This window comes from Haplochromis burtoni, unplaced genomic scaffold (genome assembly GCF_018398535.1).
Source record: "Haplochromis burtoni strain Fernald_Lab_line unplaced genomic scaffold, NCSU_Asbu1 Contig_323, whole genome shotgun sequence".
NCBI classification, from domain to species: Eukaryota; Metazoa; Chordata; class Actinopteri; order Cichliformes; family Cichlidae; genus Haplochromis; species Haplochromis burtoni.
The window spans coordinates 340,133-361,237 of record NW_024582684.1 but is presented as its reverse complement, the minus strand read 5'-3'; the positions used below and the strand labels follow the sequence as shown (position 1 = coordinate 361,237).

The 21,105-nt window shown below is 40.7% G+C and overlaps 2 protein-coding genes and 1 long non-coding RNA gene across 5 annotated transcripts; 1 reads left to right on the top strand and 2 right to left on the bottom strand.

The window, feature by feature from the left end:
• Positions 1 to 3,077: 3,077 nt before the first annotated feature.
• Positions 3,078 to 8,891, bottom strand: tyrp1b (tyrosinase-related protein 1b). The gene is made up of 9 exons (XM_005941863.3): positions 8,760 to 8,891; positions 7,521 to 7,876; positions 7,166 to 7,274; positions 6,162 to 6,375; positions 5,592 to 5,796; positions 4,193 to 4,360; positions 3,707 to 3,886; positions 3,479 to 3,625; positions 3,078 to 3,395 (listed from the first exon to the last, which is right to left on the bottom strand). The coding sequence occupies exons 1-9, from the start codon at positions 8,771 to 8,773 to the stop codon at positions 3,190 to 3,192; spliced, it is 1,599 nt and encodes a 532-aa protein (XP_005941925.1). The 5' UTR covers positions 8,774 to 8,891; the 3' UTR covers positions 3,078 to 3,189.
• Positions 8,892 to 8,902: 11 nt separating this feature from the next.
• si:dkeyp-118a3.2 lies at positions 8,903 to 19,146 on the bottom strand. 3 transcript variants are annotated; one of them, XM_005941896.2, is made up of 6 exons: positions 18,862 to 19,137; positions 17,443 to 18,495; positions 16,439 to 16,741; positions 15,454 to 15,571; positions 14,600 to 14,710; positions 8,903 to 10,771 (listed from the first exon to the last, which is right to left on the bottom strand). In XM_005941896.2, the coding sequence occupies exons 1-6, from the start codon at positions 18,908 to 18,910 to the stop codon at positions 10,597 to 10,599; spliced, it is 1,809 nt and encodes a 602-aa protein (XP_005941958.1). In that variant the 5' UTR covers positions 18,911 to 19,137; the 3' UTR covers positions 8,903 to 10,596. The 3 variants fall into 3 exon arrangements, with proteins under 3 accessions (XP_005941958.1, XP_042084374.1, XP_042084375.1); XM_042228440.1 differs by lacking the exon at positions 15,454 to 15,571 and having other exon boundaries at positions 10,610 to 10,771; positions 18,862 to 19,145; XM_042228441.1 differs by lacking the exons at positions 14,600 to 14,710; positions 15,454 to 15,571 and having other exon boundaries at positions 10,610 to 10,771; positions 18,862 to 19,146.
• LOC121815836 lies at positions 11,913 to 18,247 on the top strand. Its single transcript, XR_006055398.1, has 4 exons — positions 11,913 to 13,313; positions 14,540 to 14,587; positions 16,617 to 16,747; positions 18,136 to 18,247. It is a non-coding gene; the product is annotated as an uncharacterized LOC121815836 (long non-coding RNA).
• Positions 19,147 to 21,105: the final 1,959 nt, after the last annotated feature.

Sequence of the window (21,105 nt, the reverse complement as noted above, 5' to 3'; positions counted from 1 at the left end):
GGATAGAAGAAGCAAGAGTCTTCTTTTCTTTTTTCTTTATTTTATGTTATTTTTTTGCATATTTTTTGCATGTTTCCAAACCAGTGAACTGAATTTCGCCTTGGAGGTGTTTTCCTGTAGCGGTTATGCTCTATGTCTTTATCCCTCTCTCGCACTTTTTCTCCACCTTTGTCTGCCATGAGTACGTATGCGGCATCACTCACGTTTAGTCAAGGTGACAGGATGAAGTGCGTGTCGTGCTTGGAATGACAGGCAGCTCTGAATTACGGAGGAGTCGTGAGGAGAGGAGAGAAGAAGCGGGATGAGCTAGATTAGAGAAAAGGCAACATTTTATAGAAGGCGGAGAAGATCAGTCTAAAGTTTGGAGAAAGACGTTTTAAACCTGAGGTCCGACAATCACAGAGGAAGAGGAAACCTGTGACTTTTTTTAAAGGAAAATCCTCAGTACTTTCACTTTAATTACCAGAGTTACTGGTGACAACTTGATAAACAATACATTTGCACACAAATGTCTCATTTAGGAAATAGGAGGCATCTAGGGAGATCCTGTCTGGAGCCTCAGCATTAATCAAAGCCATCTGTTCACATTGCAAGCTTTATTGAAACCCAGCCATCGCGGTCTGCTTTATCCTTCTCCAGATGAACAATTGCTTCCCTGCTGGCCCAAGGAGAAATGGAGAAACGGTGTAATGCTTTTTTTTTCTTCTTTTTTTGCATTTCACTTGGATCTTTGCTTAATATAAGAATGATAAACATAATATTTGGTATTTTTTTCACATCCACAAACATTTGACCCCTTCGGATTTCCAGTTCCATACAAATAACTGACAGGGAAGCAGATGAAATTACATCTATTTTTTCTTCTTTTTTCTTTAAGAGGAAGCAAAAGGACTTATCTGCCGTTTTTTTTTTTTGTTTTTTTTTGTTTTTTTGTTGTTGTTGTTTTTCAAAACCAGCCTCAAATTTCATGACAAACATTTTTAAGGGGAAGAGGTCCAGCCACAGGGAACAGGACTTTTTTTCCTACCCTTAGTCATACACCATGTAGCACAGTAACTTCTTTGGCTGCAGAAACTGCTATGCATTTTTTCTGCAGATGACTTTCATGAGAGCATGCTTGAAAGGCACTAATGAGCCTCTCTCTCTGGAGGATAGCAGTGGCCAAATGATTGTTCTATGTGTGACTGTCACATCGATCCATATTCATAAACATAGGGGACCGTGTCTTTTTGCTGTCAGTGTAACCTGGTGATACAGAAAGTACAGCCAACTTATGATGGGTCCAAAAAGTCTTCTTCTCCATCCTTTCCCATGAGGTTCTTTTTCAAGATATCAGCATGCACTGCAAAAATATCCTTTGAAATTCACTCCAGTCAGTGCTGAGTGTTAAAATCTTGATTCCCATAAAGCAAAATGTCCCAAAATATCCCAAAAGGAAGAGTTAGGTGCCACTAAGTCCACGTCATTCCCATTAAATGAGCGAATGAGCAGGGCTGAGTTGGCATTTGGCACACAGACACAAAAAAGCGTGCACGGTGGTGTGGCTTATATTCAGTGACATAGCCTAGCAAGAAATAGTTAGACCTAATCATGAAACAGCAGGCAAACACTGGATGACGTCATCCGATTATGAGTTTGAAAACCGACCGAACAATGCTAATTAATTAATTAGTTAGTCAATTTTACATACGGATGTTAAAATACAAGGGTTTCCTCTACATATCATATCTACACACACCTGTACTACAGAAAGAAAGTAAATTTCAAGTGATGAAAGTTCCGTAGTCTACTGTGTAGTTTTTACAGAAATCTTTTTAACGCTTATTCAATAAACCACTGAATTTCTCACGGTTCACAAAAGCTTATTTCTGAAAATTTTTTAGATACTCTGAATAAAAAAAAACATGTCCGTTTTTAAATGTCCGTTGATCACCCTCGGCTTAAAAATCTTCAAATTTGGGGACACTGTGGTTAAGTAAGTGTTTGTTTTGGGGTGGGGAGTTTCTGCTGAAAATGCAGCTTCACATCAAAAAGATCAGACAGCATCTCCACCCTCCACCTCCATGACGCCCTTGCTGTAGGTACGAGCTTGAAGACTTGCTGTAAGCCTCCAAAGTTGCAACGTAGGATCATAAATTGTGCATACTGTGCGCCTTCGTGGTAATTAGGCATGCAGTGACAGGTGGCCGCCTTTTGTGACAGACAGGACAGGATTATTTATTTATTCAAGGCAAACGATATTATGTATGTAAAACTATCACACACAAAAAAAAGCCACAGTTATAAAAATTAAAAGTAATAAATCTGCGCCAAAAGGGCAAACTAGTCTTATAACTCGAGGGTACTGGACCGCTGCTTTTTTTTTAATAGCTTATAGGTGTGGACAGTGTAGCAGTTTTATGGTGTCATGAAGATTTTAAATTCCACGGTGCGCTTAAAGTCATATTAAGTTTTGTCTTTGATATTCCCTACATGCAGTTTAAAAAATTAGGATACGAGTGTAAATGAAGAAAAAAAAAACCGATTTCCTCCTTTCGCAGTAATCCTTTAGATCCACTTGAGGGCGGTACATCTGCTGTTTTGAACACATGGAAATTTGCATCGGCTTGATTTGAGAAGTAACATTACGTCTAAGTGGTGTGATTTGCCAGTTGGCCTGAGGCTTGAGACAAGCAAATTTATGCCTGCGGCAAAAAAGGCCTGTGGTGTTTTCATAAAATACTGCTTGTTCACACAAAAACAGAGTGAGTTAAAAGTAAAAAAAAAAATGAAAAGGAATAGAAGCATATTCCTATAGAAAGACATCATTTCATCTGCACGGATAAACTTATATTTGTCAGCTGAAAATGGGCAGCGAGGTGGAGTCACTAAATAGTGTAGCTCTGACATGTAGCTTTGGAAGGTTCAGTCCCAGTAGCTGCTCCTATGCTTGCTGTGTACTTATCTGAGCACTGGATATCAGCTCTTGCAGTTATTATAATCTTGGCTGCAGTCTGAAAATCTACTGGATGTGCTCAACAAAAGATCCGCCAGACCCTCTCCGCCTTTCAATTCATAAATGCAGACACACAATTATGGGCTCAAAACCAGTTCACCTTTATTAGAAGAAATGGAGGAATAATTAAAAAAAGGAAAACAAGGCAAATTTATGTATGTAAATGTTGGGTCCTCTCAAGATAATCAAAAATGTTAGACAACGGACTGTGATTTGTCCAGCCTGCGGTCTTCCTCTGAGTAGCGTCGGTAAGTTTCTGCCAACAGCGGCTCCAGGGCCTCGGCAGAGCTGTAAGAGTGAGAACGCATGGCGCAGGCTATGACGATACCAACCACCACCACAACCAGCACTGCAGCAATAACGGCTACGCTGATGATCTCAGAGAGAGTGAAGGTACGAGCTATGAGGGAAAAGAGCGGACGGTTATGAGCAATTCCTGGATTTTGTGGATCTGCACATGCTTACACGTTCTCTGCTTCTCACCCGGCCACTGGACCTCATATGAGTATCCCAGGTTTTCTGGGGCAGGCACAAACATCTCAGCATTGGTGACAGGCGGCCAGAAAGGAACCATGTTGAACCTGCGGTTGTGTCCAATGGGAGCGTTCTCATCGGGGTAAACAGTGTCACCTGAGAGAGTGAAGAATATGTCAATCCATCCATTCATTCTCCAAAGTGAATTTTGTTGTTTGAATATTCGCAAAGGTGTACCCGGTTGATGCCTGCGGAGCCACTCGTCAAAGACTGCATCGGTAAAGGTGTGAAGCAAGACAAAGATGGGATCATTGGGCGACAGGTGAGTCTGTCCACCCGTCCCGTTGAGGAAGAGGTGGGCCAGATTGTGAAGACTGCGGATCACTGGGTCGTACATCCCCTGGGGGGCGCTGTAGCCTTGAAATTATGGAACAAAAAAGGAGAGAAAAAAGGAAAACGTTTAATGAAGACTCTGATTTACCAAAATTAGGAACAACAAATGTTGTGTTGGAGCTAACCATATGTGCATGTGGGTGGAGGATTGAGTGAGTGTTTTTCTGGCTTTGTGTTTCATCTATACACTCACACAGTATTCAGCAGCTTTATTTTCTGAGCTGAGCCCAAGTGAAACTGAATATTTCCTTGGATTGAGTTGATGGGAGAATGCTAAATCTCAACTACTGCTTTGGCTCTAACCTATGAGTCATGTTGAATGTGGATCACCTTCGATGGTGTTCCTGAAGCTCTCGGAGGAGGTGGAGTAGTAAGGAGGGGTATCAAAGGTGTTGATCTCCAGACAGTCCAGCACATCTTTGGGCTCCGGCAGCCTCTGCACCATGGGCCGCGCCACGTTGCCTGCTGGGTTCCTCCTGATGGGACTGCTCTCTGTGCCTTGGAGATGAAGAAAGGACTCAATAAAACTAGGTTGAGTGAAATATAATTAGTTTAAAATAATAAAGATAACTTCTGATTACTGGCACACTAAGACCTAAGATCAGGCACAAGCCAGAAGTCCCTACAGATATGGATTGATTGAAAATGTATTATTTAACCACCTTCTAACTCTGTGTGGGAGACTCTACTAGTTTGATCAGCCTTAAACATGACAGGATGGCAGTTTTCTTTTTTAATTATTCAATAAAAGTCAACAGTAGTGAGTGGGAGCTTTGTGACTGAACAGAAGTTTTTTTTTTCTTTTTTTGTCTCTCTTGCATGTATGATCTCTTTCTCTTTTTTCAGGCTTTCTCTCCTACACACAAGCACATAAACAGAAGGCTACATAACCGAGTTGTCTGTCTGTTTGAAGATTATTCCCTCAGATCAAAGGAACCAGTAGACTGTTAGATTCCTGTCTTCAACAAGCGCATGCACAAATGAGGCAACCCCCTTAACCCATTTAAGGAGATGTTGCTTGTTGACGCAGGAAATACCAGGCCTGTCATGACTCTCTGGGGGGAATAACAAGATAGATCACTCACATGTTGGCCACTCACGTGTTCAACCTGTTACCAAACACTTTTTTTTCTTATGACCTCTTTTTATAAGTTTGTTGTTGAGGCTCCACGGGGAAAGATGATTGCCTATTCCGAATGAAAACCAAATCCTTTATAAATTAGGTGCATTTGAACACTGAAAGAAAGGTAGTGAATTAGGCTTGTAATCTGGTGCCAGTACGGAATGAGAGCCAATCCCTGCAAATCTGATCACCTAAAGTCTAGGTTACGCAGCGTTATCTTATTACTGAATAAGAATTCCCTTATTCTAGGTTAAATCTTGTGACCAATCAGGAATTAACACTGAAAAACTAGGCTGATTGAATAAAAACAAAAAAATCTTTCAAACCGCAGTATTTAGAGATGCAGTGTGTAGTACTCCAGTTACACACGGCAACAGAGAAGGCGTTGTTTAACAACTAGAGCAGTTTCAAACAAACTGAAGTAATAGCGAGCAATATCGAATTTAGCACAACAGCTGTGAGCTATTATTTATAGCAGCCTATGTTCTACATGCTCTCTTTATGAGCTCTTTGCCCTCTTTTCTGATGCAGCTGAGACGATGCTGTATGTCAGCAGCGCTCGGCTGCACGGCGAGGTATAGTGTGTGTTTCCGTGACTGTCTTTACTGTTGCAGATGGTGCCCAGAGTGTCGTAGTCATCCACACTCTCGCAGATGACCCTCCACTGTGAGAACACAGAGTTGGGGCTGATGGAGCTCATATCAAATGTGCTCCTGGCTCCCAGCAGGTCATCTGTGCAGATGTCGCATTCGCTGCCTCCAATGGCGAAGTTCCAGTAGGGCAGGGCAAAGGTGGGGTTGCCCAGCATGTCCTGTGAAGATCGAACAGGGGAAGGAGGCAGGTGTTCAGGGAAGGACTGTCTGTAAACAAACTGCTTTCTTGAATTGTTTATTAGAAAAATATGCAGGTTGGTCCTTTTTCTTTTTGTCCTTTATGCGCCCTATTTTTTGTCCCCATCCTATATATTCCTGCTTTTGTTTTGCCTTTTTTATTTCCTCCTTGCATTAACCCATTCTCCTTTCGGCTAGCTTTTCACTCAGTGTCAGATCTTTTATTTTTCCATCACCACTCCTCCTATCCTAACCTCCTCATCCATTTCTTTATCAGCCCAGAAGCTTGCTGTCTCTCCTCTTTTCCACTACCACCCCTCTTTCTCCCTGCCTTCTCTCTGCTCACCTGCATGTCTCTCTCCAGTTGCAGCAGATGAAAACGATGCCAGGTGACAAAACCTGGGCCCTCGTGGGAGAAGTCTACACCTCCAAAGCTGGTCTGGCCTGGCCCCAGGTACGTCTTACTGACAGAGTAGTAGTGACTCCAAACAAAGTAATTATAAATGGTGATGTTCTCAAACTGTGGGGTGTTGCCATCAGGCCCAAACAACTCCTGGTACCTAAAGATAAAGGATGAATGTCACGTTGTATTTTTTCCTCCACATTGCCCTGCCTGAATCCTCCAAATTCACCCTGATTGATTTGAAGTAAGAGAATGCGTGGCCTTAGATGAACTATGCATGTGTTAAATGCTCTGCTGTTGCATAAAGCTTTGTAATCTTAGTAGCTCTACAAAGTGTTTTTCACAATTTTGTTTTCACTGATCCATTCAAACACGGCTTCAGAACTTGGGGATGGTACTGGTGAATAACTCACTAATGGATATATAGATATTAATACATATTTTATTCTCTGTAGCTGCAATGCATTATGTGGCATGTAACTAAGAATCTTGAGCATGACCATTAATAACAAGGGGAATTTTAATTGTCTGATCCAGAGGTTAAGAGATTTTCTTTGAGCTGCAGTCAAGAATGGCTTCAAAAATTAACCAATTGCAGTCCTCAGCTGATTTAGAAGGAGGTTATTCACAGATTCAGACGACTGTAATTCCCTTTACTCATGCCAAAAGTGATCATTTGCTCAACTTCCTACAGCTTTTAAAGAAAGCTGAAATGAGAAATTCTCTGATTTTACAAATAATTTCAAAAACACAGCATGTGGCTCAGCCACAGATACTGCACATATATTTCTTTCAACCGACTCAGCTCAGTCTGAGCGTGCAGGTCCTTGGGCAAAACATACTGTGTTTAGAATCACTGTTGACCAGAGAATTACAAGGTAAAAATCAACCCATTAAAATCATCTAATTGTATTCAGCTTGATTATCATGTTATTTTTTCAATATACCGTCTTGTACAGATGACGAGGTCAGGGTGGACAGTCCTCTTAGCTTGATCCAGAGCATTTACAAACGCCTGCTTCTCAGCTGTGCTCATCTGCATGATGTTTCTCCTTACTGGGGAGAAGTTAATGGGGTGAAGAGAGAGAATGAAGTGTTGTTAAAGTGTGGGGGAAACGAAGGAAGAGTAGAGAAAAGAAAGTGCTATTAAAAATTAACACTTTTTTCCTGCTCCTAGCAATAAATGCTGCCTTCATTCCCCAGGCTGATGTAGACCTGTGAAATCTTGAAGGACACGGTAGAAGATAGAAATTTTAAGTCGTCGTGAATTTTTAGGTCGTAAAAAGGCATCTGCTCTCTTACCCACAGAGATCCTCTGATCACAGTTTGGTCCAGTTAGCCCGTGTCTGCATCGCCCACAGTTGTAGCCGGTGAAATTCCCATTACACCGGCAAGTGCGATTGAAGAATCTCAGCGGCCACCTCTCTCTGTCATCGCGCCCGGCGTAAGGGTACTGAGGTCCATGGCGCCGACTGTCAGCCTCAATGGTCACACACTGGCCTCTTCCTGTGCTGGAGCCACACTCGTCTCCTGCTACCCCTGCAGGGGATGGGCAGCACTGGCCGCTCTGCAGCCCCTCGGGAGTGACACACTCCCTCGGGAACTGGGCCAAGGTGAGCGTGGCACACAAGGTCCCCACCAAACCCACACTCCACAAGCTGATAAAGTAGAGAATGAGGTGAAGTAAGGAGTTTTTTAGGGCCATGCAGTAATTTAGATGTGAGAACAAGGTTGGAACAAAGTGCGTGGAAATCTTTTACATGTTGAGAATTGCTGTTATACAGGCCTCCTTTTTGAAAGGACTTGTCTTGTTCACGGTTGTGAAGGACCAGTGACCGTCCCAGAACACATTTAGCAAGATGAAGATTAAAAAAAAAACATCCCCACATACACGCCACATCCACTGAAATTAAGCTCTAGAACAACTTACTCAGTACGTGTTCTCTTGTTAAAGCCAATTGTCTTAACATTATTCCAAAACTTCAGTTCTTACACATCCCTGCAGGCAGCACAAGTCATTATTTATAATTCACAAAGCCATTAGCTTTCAACTCTTACAAGTTCAGAAATGCTTTCAACAATAGACAGCAGGCAATGATTTTCTTGAACCTTTTTTCTTTTTTCTTCCTTTTTTTTTGCAGTTAGATTTGCATGCCTTTTGAAGTTTGTTGATTAGAAATGAATGAAGGAGTGTCTAATAATTTGCAATTATTATGAGCAATTATTTAACAACAAAACAGCACCTAAGAAATGTTACCAATATAAAAGGGGGAATAGCTCCACATGTTTGAGCATATTACAAATATTTGAATGCACGACTTAACTAGTCGGCATCACCTGCTGGGTTCTGTGAAAATCTGCTCTGTAACATCATATGAGACAAAACTTCACTTCATCTGCAAAGATGTAGCGCATTAGTCCAATATGCACTTTTAATTTGTAAAGGCGCTAAAGCAGTCAGTCATACCGCCGAGTTGTATGACTTTTTGGATTCTACAGTTCATTTGGTGAAAAAGGAATCAGTATCATTTGTTCCCCTACCTCTGACTGTACATGCTGCTCCTCTGTTTGCAGAACTGAAGTCCCCCCCAAGAATCAGCCCGTTGCCCTTCTCTGTCTTAAATAGCTATTGAGCACATGAGCAGGCCTTTGTGCAAGGAGAAACACACACACACACACACACACACACACACACACACACACACCGTACACACGTGTACACTTGAGGGTACTTGAGTTTTTTCAAAAACTCATTCATGAACCTTGTGATCATGGACCAAATGACGCCAGACTGTGGATACTCACACAAATATTTGATGACATTCATGCTGAAGTCTTACAAGAGAAAATTTCTGGGGTTTTAGCCATGTTCTACATTTATGTAAATCATGGACGTAAGTAGAAGTTAGTTCCATGATTTTGTTTTGTTTTTTTGTTTTGTTTTCATTTTGTTTCTGTACACTCCAAAAGACGATTTTTCAAATTAAGCAATCAAGACGTGATTGAAGTACAGACTGTCAGCTTTAATTCCAGCAGTTTTACAGTATTTTTACACTAGCACTTTAGGAGATGCAGCAAATTTTATGCGCAGTCCCTCATTTTCAAAGGCTTAAAAATAATTGGACAATTGACTGACAAGCGGTTTCATGGTGACACGAGGCCTGGTCCCTTGTTGTTATTTCATGATAAATGAAGCAAACATAATATCTGAAGTTGATTCAAAGTCCTAAGTTTGTATTTTTGTCACTTTTCTCTGTAGACAAGGAGGTACTTATTAGTCTGAAAAAAATCTAAATAAATCTAACAGAGAGACAGCAAAAACTTTAGGAGTGGCCAAATCAACAATCTGGTGCATTCTAAAAAGGATTTCTGCATTTGCCAACACAGCTAACCCAAGAGGCCTGAAAGACCATGCATAAAGTGGATGATGACAGAATTATTTCAACTGTTAAGAAAAACAACTTCAAAAAATCTAACCAAGCTGGGAACACTCTCAAAATATTAGTGATATCATTGTTAACGTCTACAAACATGAAACGCAGAGGGTTTACAACAAGGTTCAAACCACCGGTTACACTCAAGAACATGAAGGTCAGATGAGTGTTTTTTAGAAATCCTCTGAAAGAGCCTGCACAGTTCTGAGAAAAAAAGGTCAGATGATAAACTTGCAGAAGAATGACGGGAAGAGAAAATTATGATAGGGGCAGGGTTGTGGTGTGTGGTGGCCAGTGGAACCCGGCACTGGAGTTTATGGATCTAGTTGCGTCTTTGGACACTTAATTTTGTTCTACTCAAAGCAAAACTTATAATACACAAGTCAAGACTGACGCAGAATAAAAAACAAATCCATTTTTAAAAAATCGTTTTACATTTTAAAGACTTTTCAGATGAGGCACTTCATGTTGCAGCCAGCATTCTCAGACTTCAGACTTGCTGATAAAATGGGATGATTGCTCGTGGCAGTTCAGCAGCTTTGTACAGCATGAGCGATGTGGCCACTTTGAAAACCATTGCTCAACAATTCCAGTGCAGCCTAAAGTGTTTATAGACATCAAACTACTAGACAGCAGTAGATACATAAAAGGTTTATCACATTTGCACACTTGCACATGTACACAGTATTTTCAAACACACGTTTCTCTGTTCACTCAGTCACACAGTCATATATGCCAAAATCCAAAATTGTTAGGCTTTTTTTTTTATTTACACATGCAAAAACACAAATAAAGTCATATGCACTAAGTGTAAGATGATTATACAGTAGTTAATACACTTGGGAATGTGAGACAGTCACTACTGGGTTTGGTTAAGGTATGAAATTTTTGTGCTCACTGAGCTTAATTTAGATATAGCATGAATGAGGAAACAGTTGGACCCCCTAGAGAAAGGAAGTCCTGAGGTCTTGTGAGGAATTTGGTCCTGGTCCAATATTGGCCCACTCATCTGTAGAGCTGGGTGGGAGGTCTGACATAGCTATTGCATGCTCATCTCCTTGCTGGTCATTTATTTTGGCCAGGGTTGAAGCCATATTAGCTGGGTCAACTGCAGCCATCCTGGTGGAAAGGACAAAAGAGCAGTTGGCAGTGATTAGACCAGTTGAAACAGGAAAAAAGGAGAAAATATACAGCCGTCTGATAACAGGAACAACTCACATTGTTGTACAATGGTATAATATTAGGTTAGTGCTAGCAGGAAAATGGGATAAATTTCACACAAATGAGAAAATCTATTTTGCTTCACGCAAAAACAAAGACAGGCACCTTTCAAGCGATGAAATCGGAACACACTTTCAAATGGCTTGTTCGTAATGGTTGTCAAACTGCTGTTAAGTATGCCGCTCTAAGCGAATGCTAATATTCTCACTGGAAGGTCTGTTTATTTAATGATTTCCACACCAGATGGAGAAGCTTACAAACTGTGCTGAAATGAGATACCTGGGAGCTAATGACACACCTAGATACAAACAGATCACTTGACATTATTGAATAATTGCAGGGGATACCGTCCTGGCTGAAATTTTTAATACGTCCTAGTAGACTACCCCTCAAGGGCAACAATGCGGCTGTCCTAAGAGCATTTCCATTATGTTGCCTGGGTGCTGAATATTTGCACGTTACCCAGAATGCCTGATGAGTTTAATGTTCACACAGCTGCTTTGGGTTTTGTGTTGGTTTGCGTTGGTTATTGTCAAATGGATATTAAGACATTTCTGTCCTCTTGTCTCTGACTTTCAAGGTGATGTGCATCATGCATTCAAGTGTGGCAGGCAAACATTCAATATGGATGGGAAGACTTAATAAGAGAGTGGGGCCTGTTAGGCCGAAATAGCTAGGCTAAAGGTGATCGTGTTGAAACTACCAGTCACTCAGATAGGAGCTGGATTTGGGTTACAGTTTAAAGCTCACTGAAAAATAATTTTAGAGCACTGTGGAGTTTTTTGTTTGTTTGTTTTTGTTTTTTGTTGAGCTGTTTGCTTGAAGTTCCAAGGATAATGAAGTACGATCTTTTTTCTGCGGCTATGATTTCAGCCAAGCACCCACTGAATTGTGCGCCAAAGACGGATGCCGTCCTTTCAAGTGAAACCTCATGGACACCAAGTTCAATGCAATACCAAAGACTTTGTCCCAGCATCTTTTGTTCAGGTACAGTTGTTTACAGCCACCTTGACTCTTGAAATACTTTTTTGGGGGGAAACATTTATTGCTAAAGAGTTTAAAAACCAAAAAAGTATTTAAAAAGCAAATTTTGTTTTCTATTAACAGGAATTTAGGTTCTTCTGATGACGACTGGATTGTCACTGCTGCTGCAAAGTCTCTTAACAAGGACACATTTCAAAATTACTGTGTCGACTGTTTAATAATTCAGTGTTGCTTTGTTATTGTCTGTGCAAGGCAGGCATCACATTTCTACTTGTGTCTTATACACATTCACTCGCTGAAGCAACACACAAATACACAGACTCTCAATCTCTAAAATCTCTGAATTTTTAGTATTTTTTGTTTACAGTTGATTGTCACCACATGCATATTTTTCACATGGTCTCTCACTGCAAGCACACAACTGTAGCTTAATTACTGATCCAAGCCCACCGGTCTGATTAGCAAAAGCAGTGGTATTAGCCAGTAATGCTCTTGGTTCACGGGACTCACATTCTCATGTGACATTTTGAGCAGAATCCCGGGGCTATTACACTATAAAAGCGCCAAGAGGGAATCAGCTGAGAAGCACACAACTGGTGGCTCCTGACCTCCTATGCAGGTCAGTACATGATATTTAGGCAGGTCACAATGGAAAAGTAAGTAAGTGTAGCTGAGGAAAGAAATCAGTGAAATCTTGTAATCTGTGATGAAGCCTAGCGAAGGCTGCCAATAAAATTTAAGCTTTGTTGCATTCGATTATTTTTAAAGTTTAACCCTCAGTAGGACCTACAGCCATTTTTCATCCACAGCGTTTTTTAATATTAGGCCATTTTCACTGTGTTGAATAGAATATAGCCAAACCTTCCAACCCTTTTTTTTTTTCTTTAGAATTGCCGTCTCCGTTTATTCGATTAGCTTAAGGTGGCTAAGCTAAAAACCGACATCCACATGAGGCGCTAGAGCCATAAATCGCCCCATTGAAACCCATTATAAACGCTATTTTTCACTGCAGGATTTATACCGTAAGCATCTCGGCGATGGCTTAAGTTTCATTTCCGTTTTGGAGAAGGGGCCTTAGAGTTGTAATTTTTTTTATTTGGCCACCGAGTGGCGCCCTTGCTTCACATTTGACAACTGCTGGAAAACAGCGGGCTGCCGTAACAGACCTGCGGGAAAAGAAGACTCATTTGCGGCTTGCAGCACCGGCTTCGCCCGCTGATCAGGCGGGACCATTTTCTGTCCCCAGGTCGTTGAGAGGGTGCAAATTTTTTTTTACTCAACCGGAAATGACGTATTTGTTGTCACGTGGTACCGGACGTGTGTGCTGGAGAAATGCGTCCCACGAAAAAATGCCCCGGTTCTTCGTCGCGACTTAGCCAGGAAGATGCACCTCTGTCGGCCTAGAGAAGGAGCATTGGCCACCTGGAGAACATTTCCGGCTCCGGAAAAAAAAATTGTAAGTGGATCGAAATTAATTTTGGTGCCAATCTTTAGTCCATCTAAAGGCCTAATTATAATAACAAACGAATATTACTTCAAATGTTTTTTTTTTGTAAATATTTACTTTTTTGTTTTTTGGGGCTAAAAAAACGGCGCTCCTGTAATAAACCTGGGATTTAAAGGGTTAAAACAACGAAAATATAATTAAAACTTCATATGTATATTTCAAGGAGAAGTAGGTCTAAAATATTGGCTAATTTAAAATGGAAAAATATTAATGTATAATCTTTTTATAGCACTTTTTATGGCGTGGTCGATTTTTGGCTCTAGGTCTTCATAAGGGGTACTTTTTTTAGGACTTACCAAGGCTAAAGTTAAGATTCCATTTTAATTCCGCATCTGTGAAGGTTGTTTGCACCTTCTGCTTGCTTGTCAGTCCTAAAATAGTTTAAGAGATGTCACTTTGTATAAATGCACAGCTCAAAAAAGTTAAGGGATCACTTAATGCATGCCATGCCCACGGAGTCTGGTCAGTAGCCCACTGGAGATCATTTTGTAGGGCTCTTGCAGTGGTCCTATCATGCAAAAGAGCTGATACCAGTCATGCTACTGGGTCGAAGCCCTGCAAAGCTGTTCTTGTGTAATGGTCAGTATCTCTTTCTCAGTTCTGAGACTGTACAGGGAGACACAGTGAACCTTCTTATGGTGGAAAGCATGGATGTGTCCTGAATTGACTGCTGGTACTGTCTCATGTTACTAGCAGTAACAAGGACACTAACAAATAGAAAAACTAGGAAAAAGGGAGGAGGGAGGGATAAGAAAACCATTCTGTTTTTAGGGAGTCTTGTTATTGCCTCTGCAGTACGCCTGTTGTCATTTTCATTTGCACCAAAGCAAGTGAATTGGATTCACAATGGTTTATGATTTCTAACAAGACAGATTGATGTCCCTGAAGTTTAACTGGCTCTGTGTTATACTGTGAAAAGGAAGCATTACCTTAATTTTCTTTTGAGCAGTGTAAGAAAAAATAAAAAGGTTGGGAAGAGAGAAAAAGGCCAGGCTTAAAGAAGAATGTGAACACTGTATATTAAATGTTTTGAATGTGACTTTGCAGTCAGCAGATCTCAAGTCAAATAAACACCTGTGGAAGATTGTGTGTTAGGTTGTGTTAGATTGCAAAATGACACAATTCTGGCAGCATTTTATGACTCTTAATGTTGTCCCTTTCCTTTATTTTTGCAGATACTCTCATGTGTGCTGTACGCATCTATAACACTGCAAGAAACACTGGTGTGAACATACTGTTGAGGGTCACCATTGCCCGCAGGCAGTGTATCATCACTGTAGTCATCTCCTGTAGTTGCCTCTGGTTCAACACACTCTTCCTCACATGCACGCTGTCGGGGCAGGCTGCTGCACGCACACAAACACATAAACAATATCCCTTTATCACTATTATTGCTCTTCTAGCTTACTCTTGACCTTCTACAAATTAACTGCACGTTGCAATGAGTCATGTAGAGAAATAAAAAAGTAGCCAAGTATATAACTGAAGCAAGACCATTCTCTTTTGTGAACAGAGGAGGAAATTCTGACCCAACACTGGATACAGTGGTCTGATTTCATCATGTATCAGTGTTGAAATGTTACCTTGAGCTCAGGCAACATCTAAAGCAATCATGTGCCAGTTCTGCTCTGAGTCCCATCTGTGATTGTAGCACTTTTGTTGTTACAGGTAGCAATCAAATGGTTTGTTTCGGATATCAGAGAAAAAGAAGTGGAAGGTGGCTGACACTAGTGCAAATGCAACAAATGTTAGTTGCATTCACGTTCACAACAGTAATTAAAAAAGGAGGGGAGTCTGCTTTAAAAATACAGAGTCAGACAGATATTCATGCAATGGTATTGTACAAATTTGTGTTGTAAAAGAAATGTACTCTAAAATGAGGCTGTTTGATGTGTAGTCTAACCTAATCAAAGCATAATAATGGAATGCAGGCTTTAAAGGAATACTGCTGGCCAGAGATTAACAAGAAAAGCATTTTTGCTAACAATCAAAGATTAGAGCTGTAATTTTAGGAACTCAGGGGCTATAAAAGAACTGTTTTGAATCAATGTTCCTGTAGATCAGGTGCACAGAAGCTGGTGCAACTTACTTGTTTTTGTGACTACGTTTGACAATATAGATAATGATGACAGCAGTCTGCAAAACCAGGAAAACTGCAGCAGTAACAGCTCCGATTTTCCATGGTTCCAAGCCTAATTCAGTAGATTCTAAACAGATACAATAAGGCAGAGAGAGATAAATTGCAGGGCAGAGCAGGTGGAAGCATTAGATTTAATACAAAGTTTGACATACTTGTGGCTGATGGGCAGCCACAAGTATGTCAAAGTGTCCAGCAAATGTACAAACAGGAAGCTCTTATATGAATATGTGCAGTCTAATTATACATGATGGTTTTTCATAGAAGAAAAGACCTTTTGTTTTTTGCTACCGCTACGTCATTTTAAACAATCTGCCAGTAAAATTGTGCCAGCCCAAACTGGCATGTGTCTAATGGCACTGGCTCCTACAAAAAATATGAAGCAAATACAAGAGGCAGAAAACAGCATGTTGTAGCCTGTGTGACAGGAGGGTCCAAACTTTCTGGTCTTCCCCCACCAGTTAGGGTATAGTTAGCCTGCACAATTGCTCAGTGGAATGGAAAAACATCAAGCTGGCCATCTGCATATTTTGCTGGCAGAATCATGATAATGATCTGTTTTCTTCTTCTTTATTCTGCCCAAGTTTTTAATGTGGAAAAAAACAAATCTCCTGTTGAATATTTCCCAAACTATTTATAGCCTAGGATGTGTTTCTAAAAGTGTTTGAGAACTACAGCAAATCTAATATATGACTTTTGGAGGGAAAAGTTACAGCTGCTATTGTAAGACTGCTGTAAAAACACACGCACGCACGCACGCACGCACACACACACACACACACACACACACACACAGACAAAAAGGTGCAACAAAGCCTAGAGAGGTCAGTCCCAGGGCAAACGCAAAGACCACATTGCAATCACCAATCAATCTACCATGCATGTCTTTGGGCTATGTAAAATACATAGTTATCTATACTGTAAGTTTAGCTTTTACCTGGATCTTTAACTAGCTCATTGGTCTCCCCCAATGCCTCTCCTTCAGTCCTCGGGTGTTCGGCTAGATCATCATTCATAAAATTATCCAGTGTAGGATGGGCATCAGCTGGGTCATACAGGGAAAGGTCATTGGTCGGGGTGATGATCTCATTGCTGTTAAATTTCTCATCATCTAGGTTTCTTTCTTCAGTCTCCACATCAATGAGGAATAAATCCACAGTGGAAGCCTGGTTCTCAGAGCTCTGCAATATGGTGGTTTCAGCACCACCATCAGGTTCTGGGCCAGAGATCCCCACCACATCTAGAAGTGAGGTTTAGTATGTGACACACACATGAAAATGAAGAGTAGAGGCCTAGACTAAGGTTTTGTCAAGTGGAGCAGTGGAAGAATAAAGTACAGATGTGCCGTAGCTAAAAGACCCTGGTGGGTCGTGATTTGTATGCATTTGTAGCAGAAAGTGTCTTTTCTTTTTTGCATAGGTCTCAATGACCAATGACTGTAGAGGAATGGAGGATTAAACTGGTAAAGGATTCATGTTTGTATCAATGTACTCAGAGTAGAAATGTCAGATTTTTCTGAGCAAACAGAGCAGGACTAGCCAGTGTTAAATATTCTTATTTACATTATTGGGGTTTTTGGACATAGTCTAGTAACCAGCCTTTTTTGTTGCACTAAAAGCTGTTATAGTCCTAATTTAAGGTCTTTAAGTATGTTATGATGCACACAATGCAATGCTCAACCAAATCTGCTGAGTCTTATGCAAATGCAATTTTAAAGACCATGGCAGTTTTAAGTTTTTGTGACCCAAATTATGATCTGGTTCTAGATATTCTGCATTTCAGATATTTAACAGAGACAGATGAACTAAGATTAAAGTTAATATGACAGATAAAACTTACTCTGTCTAAAAGATGAAAGATTATAGACTGAAACCTTATTTCTTAGTGTAGGTTACACTTCAGTTCCTGTGCATTTTCTACATTTTTGCAACTCCACCTCACCTTGATCCTTTTTTGTACTGTCAATTGAAGTCTCCAAAGCAAGCTGCTCCTCTTCTGCTTCTTCTTTTTGGCCATCTCTTTTATTCACGAGCACCACTGATTTCCTCTTGATCACACTCTCTCCATCTCTGTCATCTACTTTTGCTTCCCCCACAGTTGTACCTCCTAATTCTACCTTTACTGAAGCTCCTTCCTCCACTAAATGACCTTGTTCTTGTTTTTCTTCTGGTCCATCTGGCTCTTTAACTATGTTTACATCTTCCTCAAGTATTGGCTCTCTGACTGCAGTTTGTGTGGCTTCTATCTGATAATTGTCCAAAAGCAGCGCTATTGTCTCACCTGCTGTTTTGTCTGGCCAAGTTTCTTTCTTATCTCCTATCTGTTCCACATCAGCCTCTCCAAGATTGAGTTCAGGCTCTCTGTGTACTGCCACCTCCTCAACATCCAGAGTTTCCTTTGTCTCCTGTATTTCTGTTAGTGTTGCACCTTTTTCTTCTGACAGCACAGCCTGATCTTTGTTGTCCTCCTGAATATTTGCCATTACAGCTGAATCCTCTCCTGTCTCGTCTAAAGTGGCTCCAACTCCTTCTACAACCTCATCACTGAATTGAGTTCCTAGAGTCTCATCAATAACCCTCACAGTGTCTGCTTCTCTGACTCCAGTTTCTACACCTGCTGTGGTTTTCTCCACAGATCCAGCTGCTGTTTCATGCTCTTCCATGACAACTCCTCTATCAGTTACATCTTCAGATGCATCCACCCCTGCTTCATCCTGCTTCTCTTCAACACCAGCATCTTCTTCACTGATGCCCATATTTTCATCCTCCACTTTCTTCTCCAGCACTTCTGCCTCAAAGTCAGCTTCTTCCTCAGCTGCTTTCTGGACTGTGCCCGGATCCACTTTTGCATCCTGCACAGCTTGCTGCACCTCCTTCAGGCTAGGAGGGGACAGTACTGCTGGTGCCACCCCTGCAGAGGTTAGCTCTGGTTCCTGTGGTGAGGTCCGTCCATAGTGGGTGCCCTCAGTGGAGGACTGGATAGACGTCATCAGACCTAAGGACACGGTGAACAAACGGGAATATAGTACGTTTAATGACATTTCATTTTTTATTGATAGTGATGAATATTGATAATTTAACATACCTAAGGACTAGTTACTACATCTTTGTATATACTATGCATGACATTTTCACATGTAATGAACATATGAAGTATATGTGGTAGCATTATCTCAGATTGCCAGTGAATCAAATCTAAACACATCTATTTATACTTGTTCCTTCACTTTGTCATACTATTATTTATTCATTTTGTAGATTATAGTTAATTAAACTAGTGGTTTGGAATCAGTAAGCAGTTGTGACTCGTTCATCAGAACATCTCTGTATACATAATCACACCTATCTACTACCTCCCTACCTTGTATTATTAAAACCACTAGGAATCCTTTCAAAGCGCAGTACTCCATGTGTACTCCAAATGTGTACTCCAAAGCAATCACAGTAATTTCCAGGAAGATCCTTTTAATGTCTTTTATTTCTAGAAATCTTGCTCAAAATGCCAAGTGTGAGTGTGTACACCACCACAAGACATACACTGAGACCCTGGATGGTTGGACGGCAAATACCCAATGGAGTGTGATCCCAGCAGGTGACGAAGAAATGAGGGAGGGTGGAAAACAAACATTGCCGTGTTAAATATTGTCACCTCAAGGTTTCTCTGTACCACCAGGTGTCCCTATGGTGTCGTTAGATGAAGTAGCACCGCAGCGCTAAATGGTTTTGAGACTCTTACAAGGGTTGTGGTGAAGCATGGACGGCATGTCACACACACAGTGAACTCTGGAGGAGCAATTATAAGGAGAGTGTGAGTGATGCAACCATTTAGGCCTGAAACAGTGCTAGAGAAAGCAGAGCTGAGTTGGAGCCCAAAAGACTACAAACAAAATTTCACAATATTTAAAAATATTTAATGAATTAGTTTACAGAGTGAAAAAAATCCCTTATGTTACCAGGTTTTTTATTATATAAAGCATTTGTTTCTACTAAGATGCCCACTTCTCTGTTATCAGTCCGATGTGCACAGCTAGGATGTCGAACAGCACAGTGATGCCTTATGGTTTCCTATTGTTGCATCTAGGGTGTTTCTATTCAGTCTCTTGATTGCATGATTAGTGTGGAAATCCAAGGAAATTGGAAGCAGGTGTTTCATTAATTGGGTTGTTTCTGTGAATGCACATAGTGTATGGCTAGAGGCAATGAAAAATCCCTAGGTGGGTTTTTTTTTGCTGCAGTTTATTTATATTCATGTCTAGGTTAGCATCACAGAGGCACTCCAAGAGCACCAAACACCCACTTGGATAGTTTTGTTTTTTATATGCATACAGTCATTGAAGTAAGCATGCATATCCATATTGTAAAAGTACAACAGCCGAATAAAGTAACCAAACATTGTTCTGTTACTACACCTAGTTTATCACATGCTACCTCCATATATCTAGGGCTGCTTAGGTTGTCCACCTCTATGTTACAGACAGCAATATCTCAGGACTTTTTGGATGGTTGGATGCATGTAAAGCTTGACTGTGGTGATCAACAGCCATTTGTGTCTTTCTATTCATGCATGCATCCTAATGACTTTGCTTGCCTCTGATGTTCTCTATTGACATTAGGAGATTCAGATTTATGTCTTTGAGTAAAGAGACAAATAATCTACAGTGACCAACTAATTTATCAGTTGACCATCAAATTCTGCTAATGCTTGAATTTGTTCAAGCATTAGTCAAGAAAATTGACTAAAACAGCAGTTTTACACCAGATCTCCTTGCTTACACAACCCGAAAGGGGATTTGCATCTCTGGCTGGAATTGAACCAGCAACGTTTGCTTTCCAGGCAAATGTGTAAACACCACACTATGGAGCATATTCAGTGTGGTTTGGATTATATGACATCGTATGCACTTTCCATCTTTACACTTTAAAATAAGCTGAGTAATTTCATTAGCACAATTTATCGTCATGCTAGATTTTCGCTATCATCTCAACTTTGGTAGCATGACTAGAGCCATTCACTAAACATAAATACCTCTATTCATTCACCCCCACGTCAGTGTGTACTGGAATGTAACATTTTTTTTACCCCACCGCGACACAAGAACACACACCACCACCACCCCCATTCCTCGACCTCTGTAAGAAAAAGTAGTGCCTTTGATAGCTCATACCGTAGCTGCATTGTGATCTGCCTAATAATAGTAAGACTTCTGGGAAGCTTTAATGTATCTTGCTTTTCAATGAATCATCTGATCCTCACCAAAGGCTACACTGATTCTTTCACCACAGGATCAGCATGGCAAAATGATAAATTCCTGTCATCGAACCAGCAAGATTCCTTCATCTACAAGTTTATTATCTTTCAGACTCATCAGTCTATTGGTCTGTTCTGAGTTATGAAACCAAATATGGATATAATCATGTTTTTTTTTAAAAAAAAACAAAAAACATCATTTTTATTATAAAAATGTGTCAGTAGAATTCTCTGTAGTTCTTTGTGTTGCTTTTGAAGCCACATGTAGTGCTGCGCAGTGCTCCCTGCTTCATTTTGATTTTCTTGACAATTCACTGCCAAATCTGCACTTCTGCATATTAAAGACACTCTGTGTCA

What these genes read in the sequence shown, in the direction of transcription:
- tyrp1b (XM_005941863.3), bottom strand. An exon ending in TCTGGGCACCATCTGCAACA is followed by an intron (nt 4,361 to 5,591) that starts GTAAAGACAGTC and finishes TTCATCTCCAAG; the next exon opens with GCACAGAGAGCAGTCCCATC. An exon ending in ATATGAGGTCCAGTGGCCGG is followed by an intron (nt 3,396 to 3,478) that starts GTGAGAAGCAGA and finishes TTTCCCTCATAG; the next exon opens with CTCGTACCTTCACTCTCTCT.
- si:dkeyp-118a3.2 (XM_005941896.2), bottom strand. Translation starts at nt 18,910, where the DNA reads ATGGAGTACTGCGCTTTGAAAGGATTCCTAGTGGTTTTAATAATACAA. An exon ending in TGAGCTAGTTAAAGATCCAG is followed by an intron (nt 15,572 to 16,438) that starts GTAAAAGCTAAA and finishes GTATCTGTTTAG; the next exon opens with AATCTACTGAATTAGGCTTG. An exon ending in GGCAATGGTGACCCTCAACA is followed by an intron (nt 10,772 to 14,599) that starts GTATGTTCACAC and finishes CCTTTCCACCAG; the next exon opens with GATGGCTGCAGTTGACCCAG.